General features: G+C 39.0%; 3 protein-coding genes across 6 annotated transcripts in view; 1 reads left to right on the top strand and 2 right to left on the bottom strand.

Moving 5' to 3' along the window:
* Positions 1-1,084: 1,084 nt before the first annotated feature.
* On the bottom strand, positions 1,085-8,407 carry RB195_001357 (uncharacterized protein; the record flags this gene model as incomplete). Of its 3 annotated transcripts, XM_064198107.1 has the most annotated exons (12): positions 1,085-1,246; positions 1,322-1,435; positions 1,665-1,777; positions 1,841-1,967; positions 2,557-2,661; positions 2,724-2,782; positions 2,848-2,875; positions 2,968-2,989; positions 3,018-3,073; positions 3,298-3,391; positions 5,156-5,502; positions 8,285-8,407. In XM_064198107.1, 12 exons carry the CDS (start codon positions 8,405-8,407, stop codon positions 1,085-1,087), a joined length of 1,350 nt encoding a protein of 449 aa, XP_064053987.1. The 3 variants fall into 3 exon arrangements, with proteins under 3 accessions (XP_064053987.1, XP_013293305.2, XP_064053988.1); XM_013437851.2 differs by lacking the exons at positions 5,156-5,502; positions 8,285-8,407 and having other exon boundaries at positions 2,724-2,875; positions 2,968-3,073; positions 3,298-3,390; XM_064198106.1 differs by lacking the exons at positions 1,085-1,246; positions 1,322-1,435; positions 1,665-1,777; ... (5 more) ...; positions 3,018-3,073; positions 3,298-3,391 and having other exon boundaries at positions 5,143-5,502.
* Positions 8,408-9,104: 697 nt separating this feature from the next.
* On the top strand, positions 9,105-16,120 carry RB195_001356 (uncharacterized protein; the record flags this gene model as incomplete). Of its 2 annotated transcripts, none has more annotated exons than XM_064198105.1 (14): positions 9,105-9,128; positions 9,272-9,400; positions 9,667-9,760; positions 10,120-10,301; positions 10,500-10,605; positions 10,720-10,857; positions 12,703-12,839; positions 12,967-13,065; positions 13,268-13,346; positions 13,494-13,639; positions 13,711-13,858; positions 13,950-14,083; positions 14,631-14,744; positions 16,103-16,120. In XM_064198105.1, 14 exons carry the CDS (start codon positions 9,105-9,107, stop codon positions 16,118-16,120), a joined length of 1,548 nt encoding a protein of 515 aa, XP_064053985.1. The 2 variants fall into 2 exon arrangements, with proteins under 2 accessions (XP_064053985.1, XP_064053986.1); XM_064198104.1 differs by lacking the exon at positions 16,103-16,120 and adding an exon at positions 14,837-14,851.
* RB195_001352 (uncharacterized protein) overlaps positions 15,673-16,980 on the bottom strand; it is a gene marked incomplete at both ends in the record, with an annotated part of 29,445 nt that continues 28,137 nt past the window's right edge. The window contains 2 exons of the mRNA XM_064198099.1: positions 15,673-15,682; positions 15,748-15,842. Of these exons, the coding sequence (XP_064053981.1) occupies positions 15,673-15,682; positions 15,748-15,842 (105 nt within the window). The remainder of the gene's footprint in view (positions 15,683-15,747; positions 15,843-16,980) is intronic.

The following is a 16,980-nucleotide window of genomic DNA, read 5'->3' as shown; positions in this document are numbered from 1 at the left end:
AGCGATAAGAGGTGCTAGCATGGGTCCCCACTCGATCCTAACCGCTACGCTCCACCGCATCGCTTCGAGCGCAGCCGCTTAGGCTGCCCGCAGAGTTCAGAGCCGCGTGGGCGCGCGGTTTGGCCGCTCTGCGGTATTGCTAGTTATTGAGCGCACTGTTGTGAATAGTCAATAACCACTAAAACCGCAAAGCCGTCAAATCGCGCGCCCGCGCGGCTCTGAACTCTGCCTGCAGCCTTACGCAATTGCAACGTGTTTCATGTCGATTTGACCATAATGTACCCTTGGATTTCCACGCTGTCCAGAGATTTCCACAGACACAAACGGTGTGTAATGCTCAAGAATGAAACAACAAAGAAACAAAGTTCTCTACAATTGTCTTCACTTTCGAAGCTGTGTACTTTCTTTAGTCCACTATGAGAGACTGTGCGAGCCGCCCACTAGAGTCCCCCCAATAATTCTACAATGACGGTATGTTTGATTTGTATAATTTAGGCACATGGCTCTCTTAACATTCTGTGTATTTCCCAGCTCCCTCAATTTCCTTCCTATGAAGTTTTTTTTTTCGGAAAATTTCTAGCGATTTCATAGTATCTTCCAATCAGATCAATCCAATAGCCAGAATTTAAGCAGGTTGCTAGTTTTACTTGGAAGAAAATACTATATTTACGTCTCCGTGGGAAAAATTGAAAAGCAAAAAAGAGGCAAGAACTGCGCAATTTCTCTACCGAATATCAATTTGTCCAGTGCATCCCGTTTGAGATACGTGTATCCAATCCATCCAATAATTGTATGCAACTTGTATGTATAACAAACTTGTATGACAAACACAGAAAAGCACAAGTCTTTGCTTATCGCGAGGGTACCTTCAAAAAGTGTGTTGGATGTTCTAATTGCACTAGTAGAGGGTCTATGCTCACTTTCACAGTATTGACTCTCAACTTTCCAAAGTCCTGCATTTCCATGGCATAATGAAAGGAGAGGAACGAAATAAATTTTTTTTATTTAACATTGAATTTTACAAAAAGCATAAATACATGTGCATAAAAGGAGGTAATTAAATGATATTACAGACACATCAAAACTATATCTGCTTGGGCCTAGTCATAAAAAGATCTCTGATAGGTGTTCGTGAATCTGTCGGCAGTTTGCTGATACTCAGCAATTTTTTGATATTCGGGTGCCTTAATAGTTGTGCTTGGATAAAACCAGATATAGAAACAGACAACCAATACAGGGGAATACACTGAAAATATTCTTATTCTATGCGTATTCTTTGAACAATTCCCAAAGTATCCTCATAGGAAAAATTGAAACCTACCGCTGGCAGCTGGCACATAATCGTCACTGCAAAACAAGTGAAAAACGCCAGACAGAAGTCGTATGTTTTTGTTCTCCAGGTGTGCATAGCAATCGGATATATTTTTCTTTGAGACTGAACACATGAAAAATCTGAGTGCTTCGAAGTTGCGCAGAAAAAAGCCATAGGTTGCAGATTTGAATGCATAACTACTAAAGGATTGCCAAGCCACATGTCAAAAAAAAAAGATATTAGAAGGATAAACGTTGCCATAAAATCCCTTACGTTCGCTACTGCGGCAAAGAGTCAAACAAGTGATCGCTCACACAAAACAGCAAACAGTAATCACTAGATCAAAACTCACATATAAATTTAAGAAACCAAACAACCCAACAGCAATCGGTAGCACAAAGTATGGATCAGGTACCAGCATATCTGGAATCCAAAGACCGCCGGCGATGCTAGGGTGAAAGTCGGCTGCAATAACATGAAACACATGAAAAAAGACTGGATGGCACTGATAAATATATAGGAACCCACAGCTAATCACATTTCTAACAGCAAACGAAGAAAATATCCACATAGGAATTGTGCACATTTTGAGATTTTGTATACGAGTGGCTTGCAGACCATGTTCAGACATATACTGAGGAACCATTTCAGCCAACTAAACAAAGAAAGTTCTCGAGATTTAAAAGAAATTAGAGATTTAATTTTCTTCAGATGACTTCCGAAGAACCAATCGACACCCTGCGACCTTGTATTGCGTTTCAATTGTTTCGCCAAATATCCACCGTGTAGACTAATTACGAATTACAATCAGCTTAAAACGGTCTGAATCATGGCGCAGTTGCGCAAGCAGTTGTGCTCGAAAGGCGCTGTAGCGCTGAAGGAACCCTTACTCATCTCTGCAGTCCAACTGCAGTAAGCTAGGGTCCCATTTCGACCGCACCACTAGTTCCACAGTGCCACTTAAGGTGCAGCTTGCACAGGTGCATCAGGCTTCACATCGGTCTCATGTATTTAGGCACTGAGATCCACACATTGAAGAGAGTGGATTCTGATGAGATGTTGTATTCGGATATTACATGCCCCAAAGGTGCAGTTGTGAATTGTTTGTATGAAAAGAACAATAGCCATTCAGACGTTAGTTACCGAACAGTAACTATACAAATAGTAATGAAAATGGAAAAAAGTGGAGTAATAAAGACAGAAAATAGAGTTGAAAATTAGATAAGGAAATTACAAATTCGTACCAGTTTCTCGCCGTGTGCAATTATCTTTGGATCGGAAGTTTTTAATTCTAACTTTGTTCTAGTGGCATTCGGAACAAGTTCTACCTTATAGTGTAGAGCAAGCTTCTAAAAAGAAGAATATTAACTATGTCAAAAATAAAGAGAAATTGGCACGATAATAACATCACCTTCAGGATACCTTCCGTAAAGAAATTCTGAGCGTGTAACCTTCGCGCAAACAACTTTTCTGCAAGGATATGAAGAGGAGATGATGCGATTCTGAGTGCAATACCTGATGCCACGAACACATACGGCCATGACAAACCGGCTCCATGTAGTGCTGCAATTTTAGACTCGTATTAAATTAAAACAGCATGATTCTAGAACAAAAAAAGACCGCAAATAGCAGTAGAATAGAAATGAAGCTCTCACATTCCATTGCAAACTGTACGCCCTGCGTGAAATAGCAGTCAGAGGCATACTGGAACAGAACTTCTACAACGTGAGGGACAGTGCTCGAATTTCGTTGAGAAGCCACCTAAGTTCCTATTTTTCTTTGAATTAAAGGTAAAAAAATGTAATCCAATAAATAAGAGAATTTTGCTCAAAGTAATTACGGGTAGAAGGATATTTGAGAATCGCCTAAAAATGTTTTTAAATATACTGTCTTTAAATGAACGAATACAAGTAAAATTTATAAGGAACAACCACACATACACAAGTTGAGCTAAATAAAAAGGGTCAAGAAATTTAAAAACCAACCTGCAGTGGAGAGCGCTTCGCTCGAAAAGGGACTGACGTTGAACAACATGGGACCACTTTCCCTATCAGTAATGATCCACCACGCGATAACATCCTTCAAGATCTCACAGAGGGATGGTCCAATTCACCAACATAACAATTCTGGATACGTCTATTGCAGAAGAGTTATTGTCTATGCGAAACCTGGCTACTAACAACAGAAAAAAGATAGATTTCGAAGGCTTCATGAAGACCATCTGTAATTACAAAGAGATTTGAGACCAGTTGCTTTTAAACGTACGATCTAACGCTCCGTTCCGGGTAAAAAGAAAGCACAAAACAACACTGGAAGTTCGAAGTCGCAATTACAATGACCCCTAAAGTGATCAATACTGCCCAGGCTTCGAAGCCACAGGAAGCCACACATTAAAGTCTACTTTTGCTGAAATCTAGATATAGATATAGTCGGATCGGTTCCTCTTCGTGGAGTCAACTGCTGGAATCGACTAAGAAATTTTGGTAGTGATAATATCCTAACTATAATGTTCCCTTAGTTATGTCTGGCATTCAATTTGTTACCTCAAGGTTTTTCAATGAGAACCTTGAACATGCAGAAAAAATCAACGGCTAATGAGTTGGGCATAAGAGGGTACATAACGACCTCAATAGTTTGCGTATGTAACTACACAAAACGTTTTACACTTCTATCTCGACATTACTTCGACGGAACAACTAACGGAATAGCCTTCAACGACATGGTAGCGAATGCGGCTTCGCGGAAGAATAAAATAAAAGCAAACAAGAGACTTTATTCCCTTACCATAAATCAAGGAATTCGAAATATGTAACGAGGTTAAACAAAGTTCTGAAAATCACAGCAAATCGATGATGACTTATGACGTGAAAGAAAATTATGTACAATTGGAATGGTAGTAACGGTACCACAATATATAGTGCGAGGCAAACATTAGCAGAATTTCATGACACCTAATAAAAATAACAAACTACCAAAGTTAAGAGAAGTGGTTAAATCGTTATGATCCTTATTACCAAAGGATTCGACGTATGGTAGGGTCTGAGTATAATCGGATCAAAACAACATGAAGCTCGGTGCAGTTACGTGGCTAGCGCTTGAAGCGGAGGGATAATGCGTAGTGGTTAGAAACGTGGAGACTCTTGCTAGCGCTAATCATCGCTGCAATCGCGCGGCAGAGCTAGCAGTTGGGGTCTGAGTCCCACTTAGGTCCCAACTGCTAGCCACGCGCCTTTTCTCAACTGCATCGAGCTACGTCGTTTTGACCTGACTATAATGGTGAACGGTACTAATTTGCGGCTGCCTGGTTTTTTTTCCGAGGAGGTAGAAATATAAAGTATAGGATTAATGACTCCGGCGCGCTCCTCTAAATGTTCTTATCACCCAGAGCCTCGCAATAAAGTGTCTGCTTCAAAATCTTGGACTTGTGAGCTCCAATCCATCTGTTGACTGATCTTGTGCTCCTACGTTACGTATAGTCTGGTTCTCCATATTAAGTCGCAGCTGTGGGAAAAGCCAACTTAGAAATTTAGATTCTTCTTTTTTCACGGTTTATGAAGGTTTTCGCAGGCCAGGTCTAAACAGATCGATCTCGAGGTGTTCTCAGACCAAACGAGCTCTGAACACAGGCCGTTGCAAGTCTTACATTAGTTGGTGGGCGCAGTTGACACTTAGTTTGCTATTTCATACCTCTCCCTTAAACAATATCAGGCAGCTGCAAGACTGCTATCGCTCGTCAATCACTAACTCACAAGAGTTTGTAACAGAAATGGAAAATGATAGTTCAGGCACTTTTTGTTTGAAGAGAGAACATTCATCTGCATATAATGACCTCAATTTCCCAACCGCTGACCAGCGCCCGAGAAAGCGCCAGAATCTTTAGATCCAGTACTTTGCCTTGGTCCGTCACCTTGAGCGAAGTACGAACTGTCTCCGGTACGACTGCTCTCGTTATTTCGAGTGCCGGTAAAAGGAGTAGGGGCGGTGTTATCACTCGAGGATTGAGAAATAACAATTGCTGCCACGACGATGGCCAACATCATTGGGCCGGAAAGAAGAAATCCAAGCACTGCGACTACTAGATGTAAAGGATCAACACGATATCCAGCCACATGGAATGAATCCAATCCGAACTGTCGCAGACGGTCATTGGCGTTGTTCCACAAAGATGAGAAGCCATCGGTTGAAGTAGCCTGCAGAATCATACTGTCAAGCAGAATCACAAATTGCGAAGCAGAGAAGAAACGAAGTAGCTATTCAAATTTATATTTCTGAGAGGTGCGATTCCTACGATTTGTGTCACGCTTTAAATTAAATCGCTGGTACTGTCGCTTCTGATTAAAAGCACATCTTCCATCTTATTTATTTTTGTTACGATAGAAAGAGATGAAACTAAATAATTGCATGTGGAAAGCAGAACAAATGTCTTTACTTCATATTCTAAAGACCATGGCATAAAATACGCGCATTTTAGTAACGCAGACATGAACGTTAATTCAGCAGCAATACGTTGAGTTCTGAAGTCAATAAAGCCTTAAATATGCAACTAACTTACTCTAGTAACTTCAGCAGTGTTGTACCGATCTCAGAGTACTGCAGCAGATTCACTTCCCCTTATTCTCATAAACAATAACACAAAAGGGGTAAAATGTAGTTAGGTGTGGGGAGTACTGAGACTCGTATCTAAACTTACACTCGGCTGCGGGAGGCTCCGCCCCTTGGACCAATGCTAACGAAATTCAAAATAGTACACCGAGTAACTACTTCCACTGTTATTTCAGAGGAATAAGCTCAGAGAAAAGTAGAAAATGAGTGCCTTGCGGTGTTTTGCGCACTCTTACCTTGAAACAAACGAGGAGAATATCACAGTGAACCTTAATGCAAGAAAGAAAGGAAGAATGATCTCCGAATTTCAATCAGAGTAGGGGATGAAATTGGAACTTATGATTTTTGATGCATTAACTGACATAACTTAAATTAGCTGCATAGCTTACAATCTTTTCTTCTTCCTTTTTCCATCATTGTTTTCTTCTCGTTGTTCCATTTGTTCTTGCATTGATCTCCTTATTTATTACTATCACTTATTTAATCTGAGTTTTCATTCTCTTTCTCGCCTATTACATCCTTGTTTTACTTGATTAGCTTTCTGTTCATTATATTTGTTTTTTATACAGGCGGATTTCTTTTGACGTAATCAAGTTCACTGTAGTTTTCATTTGATTCCCACATTATCAAGTATACGCACAGTACCACACGCTTTTAGCTACTGTTTTAGCTTTAGTAAGAGGAGAAAAAAACGACGTTATGTTACGTTCTGTAATAACATCACCAGAGCCGAAGTGCCTCAGTAGCATTGAATTGAATTTAGGTTTTTTTTTTTAGCAGAGCTTTGAGGTTGCGAAGTGAAATTCGGTAACACAAATGAGTAATCATGTTTTCGCACAGACTAAAAACGGAAATTAAATCAGACTTTAAAATTCAATGCTCAGAAAAGTGTTCATTGTCGGCACACTTCGCACGTTTACTTCCTGTGGAAAGTGCTAGACCTAACTTTGAGTATGAAGGGAGTTCGATTTCTCTTTCTGTCTCCAAAATTGGTTGAATAGTAGCAGAAAACTGCTCTTCCAAAGAAAAAAAAAAGCTTTGGAAGCAAGTCCAAAGACACCAAAAACAAGGTCGATTGAAAATATTTACAAGTTGAAACTTCAGGTAAAGTCTGAAAACGAGGTTTTGTCATGGATCGCACTGGGTTTCTTTTTTTTTTCTTTATTTTTTTCATTATTTCGTACCAATGTTGGAGCTGCATCATCCAGAATGTTTTGTAGAAAAGTACTTAACCAATTAGAAAAAGATACTGGAAAAGAGCCTTTACTATCATTTGAGAAACCTCTACTTTTTTCTATGCGAATTGTGCTACTTTACCTTCGATGTTCTCGTCATATATTAACGTGTTTTAAGTACCGATTACCATGCAGTACGCATTCGCTAGCTAGAAGCAAAGTAGGCAACACAATTACATGCTGGGAAGTAAAGACAATGAAAAAGAAGAAGGGTAACATTAAGAAGAAAGAGCGAAGAACAGAAACAAAAACAAGAACGGATGTAAGAACAGTGAGACACACGAAAATGAAACAAACATGAATGAAGTAAACGGTTCCTCGTACCACTCGTTCACTTCATTCATGTTTGTTTCATTTGCGTACAAGATAAATTTTTGATATAAAACATGCTGCATGAATTTAGAAGGAAGCTGGAACCATAAGCCTTTCAGAGGAGACAAAAAGAATAAAGTGGACATAAAACCAAGGAAAGGCACAAAATACAACTTTAAAAGGCAGAGAAACAAGACAAAATAATCATAAAGACAAGGAAATAAGACAAAGCAATAAGACAGAGAGACGGTAAAAGCAGAACGGAGCAACAACACAAGTAGGACGGAGATGATCCAAAAGGTGAAAGGAAATGAAAATACAATTTAAATAAGGAAAACAACGCAAGAGCAAATGGAAAAACCAGAAGAAAACTAGACAGAGGAAGAGCAAAAGAGGTTAAATATGCAGTTACCTGAAGTGACCGACGTTAGCTGCATGGTAAGGATCAGAAAGCCCAACTTCCAATTTCATCCCCTACTCAGATTGAAACTCGGATATCATACATCCTTCCTCTCTTGGATTGAGGTTAACTGTGATACTATCCTCGTTTATTTTAAGGTAAGAGTGCGCAAAACACCGTATGGCACTCATTTCTTACCATTCTCTGAAGCAAAAGAGGAAGTAGTTGCTCAGTGTACCACTTTGAATTTCCCGGCGCGTTAGCATTGGTACAAGGGACAGAGCCTCCCGCAGTTTAGATGCGAGTAGCTTTTAGTACGTGGTATCTTGCTCTGCGCAGAAATTTCTCGCGTAGGGAAATAGCGGCACTCTAAGTAAGAGCAAGACCTTCAGGCGCTAAAATTCATTTAATTCTAGAACACACCTGTGTTTGAGGCTGGTGATAGGTTGGAGTCGCCGGTTGTGATCGAGGTGCAGACGAGCGTTGACGAAATGCACGTGGATCATCGTCGGCAACCACTTCACCGTTGCTTAGCACCCTCACCATCTGAAATACGAGACGATAAGCTTGAGTTCCCTTCCAAATAATCACTGAAAGTCACGATAAATACCCCGATAGGAGATTGATTGCGCTGGAAAAAATCCCACAGAGAACTCAAGTATCTCCGAGTACGTAATCTTCAAGATTCAAGTGCATTCAAGTAAGTAATTAAGCCCCAATCAAAAGGCATACATTCGGAGAAGAGATTTTCGGTTCCAAAAAAAAATAATAATAATTCGATCGCTGCGCGTAGCGGCGCGCTTAGGTGGAACAGGAAATCTTGCGGATGGAGCACGTAAATAGACACGAAGATGAATGGAGACTGTGTCTTCGTCTTTCTCTTTAACGATCGCTAACATATGTACGTCCCTTGTTATTGTTGTACATTACTGTTCAGTTTTGCTAGCAAAAGTGGTGATAGTGTGATTTCTTTGTCTTCGCTCGCGTGATTCTAACAGAAATGCGTTTTTGTTTGTAAAGAAATGACGTTTGTTATTAGAGTCTTCATTTCGCTTCGTACGCAAACAGAATTTCCAGGCACAAATTCGGGCACCTATAACTCGGAACTACTTTTTATTTTTATATTTTTATCGGCTGACGATATATGTAGATTTGGTCTTAACTGATAGTGAAAATTGTGCTACCAACTCCCATTGGTCAGGTGTACGACACCATCTACATTGCCGGGCAGGCATAATTTGCGATGGAAGATGTGACAGAATGCAAAGTAAGTCAGGAATTTGTGTTTCTTAACTTTTGTTAAGAATAAGGTTCCTTATTATATCTTTTAGTATAACTCTCTCAAACAAATGTTTTCCACTGGGTATGAAAACATTCAGTGAAATCCCTGTTTCTATTGTTATTGTTCAGCTAAGTATTGCGGAAATGATCCGTGATGCAGCTAATGAAGTACTGCATTCACGCGTGCCTGAAGGATTCCAATGGGTTGAGGATTATGGGCAGTATTATTCTCCAAACTGTGGTTTCTTCTATGATCCGGTATAGTTGTTTGGTATCTAATGGTTGTTGTTTATTTACACATAGCCTCTTCTGTTTACCCAAAATCATTATTACTTTGATTAGGCTTCAAAGCCTTGAATGAAATCTATTGACGTTAAATATACTAAATATACCTTTGAATACTTCTTTAGTCGTCATCTCGTTTACAAATGTTCTAGTTTTCCAGATTCTGCTGGAGCATTTTAAATACCTTCTGAAAAAGACACTCCTGCTATACTTTGTTAGGATGAACTGAAAGTTTCCAGAACACCAGTCTTTTCTACCACCACGACTCAGAAACTTACTATGTATTTAATGATGATACTCAGCAATACGAAGTGTATAAATGCATGCGTAAAAGTAAGTCTGTTGTTTTCAAAGTTTCAGAGAACTCATTTTAACTACTTACCTTTTAAGTTAGCTATTCAATTACGTATTTTTGTATTTTATTAGTTGTAATTAATAATTCCTCTATTTCTTTGGGAGTACAGTTCTGTACATTTTGTTTGAAAAAAATTTGAAAATTTTGAAAACCTTTCATTACCACATGTCGACTTATTATACTCATTATTCCAACAGAGCTACGATTGATGCCGTCGTAGCATGAACTTCTCACGGTTCGGGTTGGCTCTCGTAATATGGTTTATCTGTAGCTTTTGCCAGCCGAAATATCTCATGGAATATAATCGAAGTTTTATTTTTAGTCCATGTACTTTTAGCGAAGTGGACATCACGATCTAATAGGAAGAAAGCAAAGAAGATGTTCGCCGAGGCCTTGGATCGATTTGATCAAGATGCCGTCGACGTTTGTGAGGTTCTCTTTGATCTAACATCCATGCTTAGCCTTGATGAAAAGAAAGAAAAGGCCAATGATCCCGAAAGCAGTTCCAGGGCGCTATATGTGAGTGTTACGTATTTATCAAACATTTGAAAATGGATTTACCCTTGTCTGTATGTACGGTTCTTTTATTTGAATAAATACTTACTATCAGATAAACGTACCGTGCTTATGGACAGGGAAGACGAAGAGGTGATAACTGTAGGCCTAAGCTTTAGTGATTTACGTACATCCAAAAACAGCACATGTTAATTTATTTAGAAAGACGATACTGTTTATGGGAAGGCAGGATCTTCCACGGACTATTTTGACGAGGCTACAGGAGAGATTATAACTATTCCTGACAAACCTCTTCATTCCTCTTTAGGTATTTTGCTGCATTTTTTTAGCATCTCATTGAATTATCGCATACAATTGATATTTATTTCCCACAGAAATTGAGTTTATTCTGTCGAACGATATGTTTCTCATTAACATTCAGGACTCAGAAGTCGCAGAGAAAGACGAACAGAACAACGAAGAGAAATTGAAGGTGTTCAAAAAGACGATGATACGTGTCTAGCAGGTGACATCAGTGATTCTAGCGAGGAAGAGGATGAGAGGATACAAATGAGAAAAGGTTATTGTTGCAGACTGTTGCTTAAATATTCATCGAAGCTGTGTGCATTTTGCATTAATTGTTGAAGTTTGCCATGCTCAGAGTAAAATTCTATATAATAACGGGCTTATTATGGGAATTTGTTGTGTGTGGCCAGAAAACTATAGAATGGGCGACGGGTCCCACGTCGCCAAACTGGTGCGTCAGCGCCAGAAAACTATAAAATGGTGCGGGAAGAGTTCTGCGGCATCGAGGAGGACGCTAAGAAGGTTCCGGGTGGATTCTCTGCTGATGCCTCCGAGACCTTACATGTCCAATAGATATGCGGGGGGGGGATAAGCAATAACTCCAAGTGAAGTTGTCAAGAAGTAAATGAGGTGCTACAAACTCTTTCATACCCGTTAAAACTGCATGTTTTGCGTTTCACTTCAATGTACCCGTCGCGTCTCTATTACATCTCACGTTTCCTTCATCGGGTTGGTCAGACCGTTCCTGTAGAAATTGGAAGCACGCATGCAAATGGCTGCTTACATAGTAGTCGACAGTACACGTGATCCGACGGAGCATCTTATCTTTATGAGTACGATGATGATGCTAGTGTAAAGTCATATTTGAATATTCTCCAAATGTAATACTGTCGCATTTAGGAACATTTAGGAGGGCGAGCGAAGAAAGCACCGTAAGAAGTCTGGCTCCAGCGGGACATTCGTATTGGTATGTAGTAACGCGCTTAGTCTGTGTGTGTGTTTGTGTTTGTGTGTGTGTCAAAAAGTGATAAAATGGGGGGAGACAGATCCCACAGCGCCGAATTGGCCACTAGAAAACACACAAGCATTCCACCGTCAGGGTTAGTGCAATGACGCTGGGAATCAGCGGGATTATTGTGCGCCGACACTGCTCAATAATTCCAAGCGGATTGGTTTTAAAAAAGTGATACATTGTGGACCGTTTTATGATCGTGACAATTGCGTGCACCCAGATGTACGTTTCCGTCTGCCTACTTTCCTGTGATTACCTTTACCATGTTTCCCGGATCGTTTCTTCGGAAACTGAACACATGCGTCTAGAGAGCTGCTTAAACAGTAGTTAGTAGATTACCTGATTTGACGTAGGACCTCGTCTTTATCAGAAAGATGATGGCGTTCATGTCACTTCACGTTTGCACTGTTAATTGCTGAGTAGAAAAGGAAAACTTTGTCTAATACTGCAAAATATGTTTTCAAATTGCTGCGGTATCGAAGGGATATACATGTAAAATCAGATTTGAATATCCTCTGTAGTTATGATATTCAGACTTTTATAGCAAAATAATTACAAGAAAACCTTTCATCAATGTATACTTTCCTCAGACCGAAATAAGCTTGGTTTGAAAGAAAACAATTTTGATTTTTTTGACGGAAATGTAGGAAAGTGCTCTTGCTTCAAATTTGTATCCATAACTGAAGGGAAGCGAAGCGAGCACCAGGAGAACTCTGAAGTCCGGCTCTAGCTGGATGTTGAGTATTTTATAATGTCAGATGATTCACTGCTCAAAACTCTTTTTTTAAGTATTGACTGAATTATTCGGCATAAATAGTTCCTATCTCTATGCCATCTTACAGAAAAGTAGTTATACATGTTTACTACGAAACTATGAGAGAGACACAGATGAAGTGAAATTTAGTATTGTAATTCTTGGGATAATCTGTGCTGGTTGCGGCCTCGTGAGTTATTTCTTCACTTATCGTTTACTTTGTAATTTGTTCCTTAGCGTTTTTTGACAGGGTCGTAAATAATAACTCAATGAATAAATAGTAACTTTCGAGATTCTTGGATAACTATAAGTATTGTGGATGACCGTAAAGTTCATACAAAGTACCCATTCAGACGAGGGTTTTTCTCAAGCTCCCCTCCTCCGGATCATTGATTCTAAAAATAATCTTCATGTCATCACAATATGTGGAGGAACCGTAGGAAGTCAAACGAACTGCGATATTATACTCGATGATCCATTGTTGCCTCAGGTTTGTTGACTTTTAACTAATTTGTTGTCTAACTAACTTAGAATTTAACTAATTTTAGCCAATTTGTCTCAGTTACGTTCCTCTTCTTAAGTTTTCTTCAAATCTTTCTAAGTTTCTATTCTTTCAGAAGATTCTTGAGTTTGTGTTTGTTGCCGAAAGCAATTCCTTCGTTGTAAATAAAGTTACAGAGGAAGGAAACGTTTCTTTAAACGATTATGAGCTCAAGGTTAGTCATCCTTAGTTCCATGTTTGGTTTTGCCTTGTTCATTTTTTGTTGTTATTTCTATGATATTATATAGACTTTTTCACCCATTTATCCTGACAGTACAATCCTTTTACGTCAATGAAAAGTAAGTTTACGCTTGACGTAAACTTACTTTTCATTGACAACATTATTAGTTGACTTCTTTAAAATATTTTTTTTCCAGGCGAACGACGAAAGAGAACTGGAACATGGCGATTTTCTGCGATTTGGCTTCGGATTTCTAAGAATACATGTGCATTATGGTAGGTTTGAATTAGTCCCGAGGAATTCGCCGGTTTTCCTCTTCGCCTTTCTCGCTAGACTCTGAATTATTAGTCACAGAGTTTGAAACCTCTCATTTTCTTACCTATTTGTTCCGGTATTTCTGAGACACGTTGTATAGGTTTTAGGTAATAACACATGTACTGGATGTGAGCCGGGTCTTTTGCAATTTGATCTGAACCACGCATCCCAAAGCGTGGTCGTCCCACATGGTGAAACCGCTCGTCGTCGTAATCTCAAAGCCATCAAAGCCATGTATGGAATAAACGACTACGTAAGAGAGTTGAAGAATAGTTGGCTGATGTAGGGGATTTTAGATCAAATATCTCTGCTGTTTTTTCTTAGGCAGAAAATGCTCGAAATCTTCATTATGGCTTTGACCGTGCTGCTAAAAGGCGGAAGCTTGCGCATTCAGTTATGGATATCAACGAGTCTCCCAATTCTTTGTCTTCCAACGACATTTATCAAGGATGTGCTGCGAAACCTGTTCCTGGTTCAGTCATTTTAAGCATCACAGATTTTAAGAAAATGGATGAAAAGGAACCATCTTGTATATTTATATCTATATCTTGTATTTGTTCTAGGTGCTGTTGTACCATCGAAGTTTGATCCTATCAAACCTCTGAACGAAACCAACAAAGGCTTTCGTCTTTTACAGAATATGGGTTGGAAGGAGGGCGAAGGCCTTGGAAAAACAGGACAAGGTCGACAGCAGCTGGTAGGTCCTCTTTTTTTTTACTTTTAATTCTTCCTTACATCCACTTTTTTTCGAATTTTGGAGTGCTGGATTGCAGCATGAATGATAGAAATTGAAGAACAGAAACGAACTTTTCTTCCACGCAATCTTGAAAGAACCATATTTGCTTTCGTTGGCACTCAACTATAGCAAACTTCAAATAGTGTCAACACTAGTGTTTCGGTGCTAATAATCTCAGTCAGCGCTTTTTTTATCAGTATTGCTTTGCAACACACTGCTTGGTAATTGATCTAACAAGAAATATGTTTTTTACTTTACTTTTTTCTTACCTATCTTATTTCGGCTTTTTAAAAGTCCATTAGTTTGGTGTGCATGATATTTCCTCGTAGAGGCTTTAGTTATATATATATATATATATATATATATATATATATTGGTTTATGAATTGAAAGAAACTGCGATATTATCCTAAAGACAGTTCCTAAAAATTATACGTCAGAACTTCTGATCTTTTCGTCTATAGAAGCATTTCTACTGTCTGACATCCTGAAAATATTCGGTCTTTTAGATTGAATCAAATGTGCGGAACGATCGTCAAGGACTAGGAGCTGTTGATATTAAAGTGCAACCCAAAAGTCGAAAAAATGTGATACTCGAGAAAACTAAGCAAAGATACGAGAAGGTAGGTGTTATTGGTTTAAAGTACTGTATCGGATAAACTTTTATGGATTCTTGTTATAATCTCTATTAAACATTCTTTACTCTTGAATCCAGCTGGTTGTCAGTTAAAAATAGTTTTTAAAATGGATATGAGAGTTGACTCTTGTGGAACCCAAATAAGTAAAATGTCTTTTCCAAAGATTTGTAGATATATAGGGTGGTCCACATGAATTGTGACGGAATATGGAAAATGTGGAGGCGCGATGATTCCTTAAGCCAAAGAAACCGGTAAGGACACTGACTGAACGCTCCTGCAAAATTGGGCACCAGCCCGCGGCGTAAAGAAGACGCTGAGGGGTGCGAGACCAATCTTCCTGGACATTGGATTTCTGCACGAAGGTGTTTGGCCGTCAAACTTGCCCGATCTCAATCTATTGAATTTTGCAAGTTCGATCGCAGAGCAAACCGTGTGCTCTTTTAAACATTAGTCAGTGGATTCGCTAAAAGGAGCTCTGAGGCATGGGGCATAGGAACTGATCGCACTCATCCTCAAAAATTTCTGGATGAGTTTGGGTGCTTCTTTTGAGGCTAAAGGCGGTGATTGTATGTGATGTGTGAGAACATACGTAGAAGTTTCTGACCATTGAATTAAAAAATTTCTTGTTTGGATTAATTGGTGCAAAGTTGTGGGTAGTTTTCTGCGTGACACTTCATGTAGACTACACTTCAATCGAAGAGCTTTAGCTGACACATATGTTACTGAAAACTGAGTAAATAGTGAAATTTTCGGCTCAACTTCGTTTTGTAACTAATTAATACCTTTATAAAAATCAGAGTTTTCAGCATCCCTTGTTTGGAATTCCTCTATACGTTAAATCTTCCATGTGGCCAAAAAAGAGGAAACACGTAGATAGGGGTAGACGTCTTTGACTGTTAGATTTGTGCCATGTTCATAACGCACTGAAACAATGATGAATCGTTATTGACACATCCAAGTGTATTAAGTCAGAACTCTCTTCTCTAACCTATTTTCACATGATCTTCCTGGTGTTGTGATAGATGCCTCGACCGAGATCGAATCGAGATCGAGTACCAATTTTTCCTTTTTCACTTCTTGTATCTAAAAAGGAAAGACGCTTTTTCATATTTGTTGTATTATTATATTGTTACATTATATGTTCGGTCCCCCCTCAGCAACCGAACATGCTTCGTTTTTGCCACTCTGTTCTGAATAGTGCGGAACCCTATCAGTTGTCAGACAGAGGTCGCCGCTCTTGTGAATACTCATGAGTGATTGATCTCTATTCAGTGAAAGTTTGAAGTTTCAACTGTCGCAGAATATTTTGAGTTCCCTGCTATGACTAAACACTCTTATTTCAGCTGTTGAATGAGGCATGAGGAGATAAGAAGTCATTCGGTCTTCGGCTCATTTGACGTGACATTTCTGATTACTATGCACAGAAATTTTGAGAATTGTTAATGCGTTTGTGTATTGTCGGGTCAGGAGAAACGTTCTTGGGTTTTCCAAAAAGCAGCTGAGGATGACTGGAATTTTAGGCTGTCTTTTTGTGAATGTTGAGTGTTTCTAGATAGCTTTAGGAAACTCTGAACACCTATCTGTTATGTTATTGTGTTGATAAATGCATGAAATGTGACCAGTCGAAGACAAGAGAACCCAGTTTATTGGAATTTCTGTGTTTTTCTAAAGGCAATGAATATCGACTATATGATATCAGTGAGTATTAGTGAAGAAGAGAAATGCGCAGATGAACTTTTACTTATCCTTATTTCGGCCTTTGCTTGGATTTGAAAGTGGTCAATAGAAGAGAATTGGAAATAAAAGTTGAACTTGACGATGTTGGTTAAAATAACAACAACAACAACAAAAAAAAGCCAACGGACTTCAAATTTATGTGACTTTGAAAGTTAGTTCAAATACAGATAAATCAGTACCAAGCGAATCCTAAGTGCATAAGAATCAGGAACTTTTTAGAATCACTGAAGAAGTTGGTTAATGTATCTGTAGCATTCTAATCTGCGTTACTTTAAAAATAGTTCTCTTTTATTTACGTACTTATTTCAACTTTTATAAGTAGTTGAAAACACTTGAAATCTTCCACGAGGATATGCCAGGAGCTGTGCTCGTACATTTACGGCTTAAAAATCACGAAAGCGCAGTCCTTAGATTATCTGCGTCATTTCATTGCTTCTTCGTGATTCAGTTCTAACGTGTGAGGAGTTTTAAACATGGTTTTATG

This window comes from Necator americanus, chromosome IV (assembly GCF_031761385.1).
Source record: "Necator americanus strain Aroian chromosome IV, whole genome shotgun sequence".
Lineage (NCBI taxonomy): Eukaryota > Metazoa > Nematoda > Chromadorea > Rhabditida > Ancylostomatidae > Necator > Necator americanus.
This window is presented reverse-complemented; position numbering and strand designations above follow the sequence as displayed.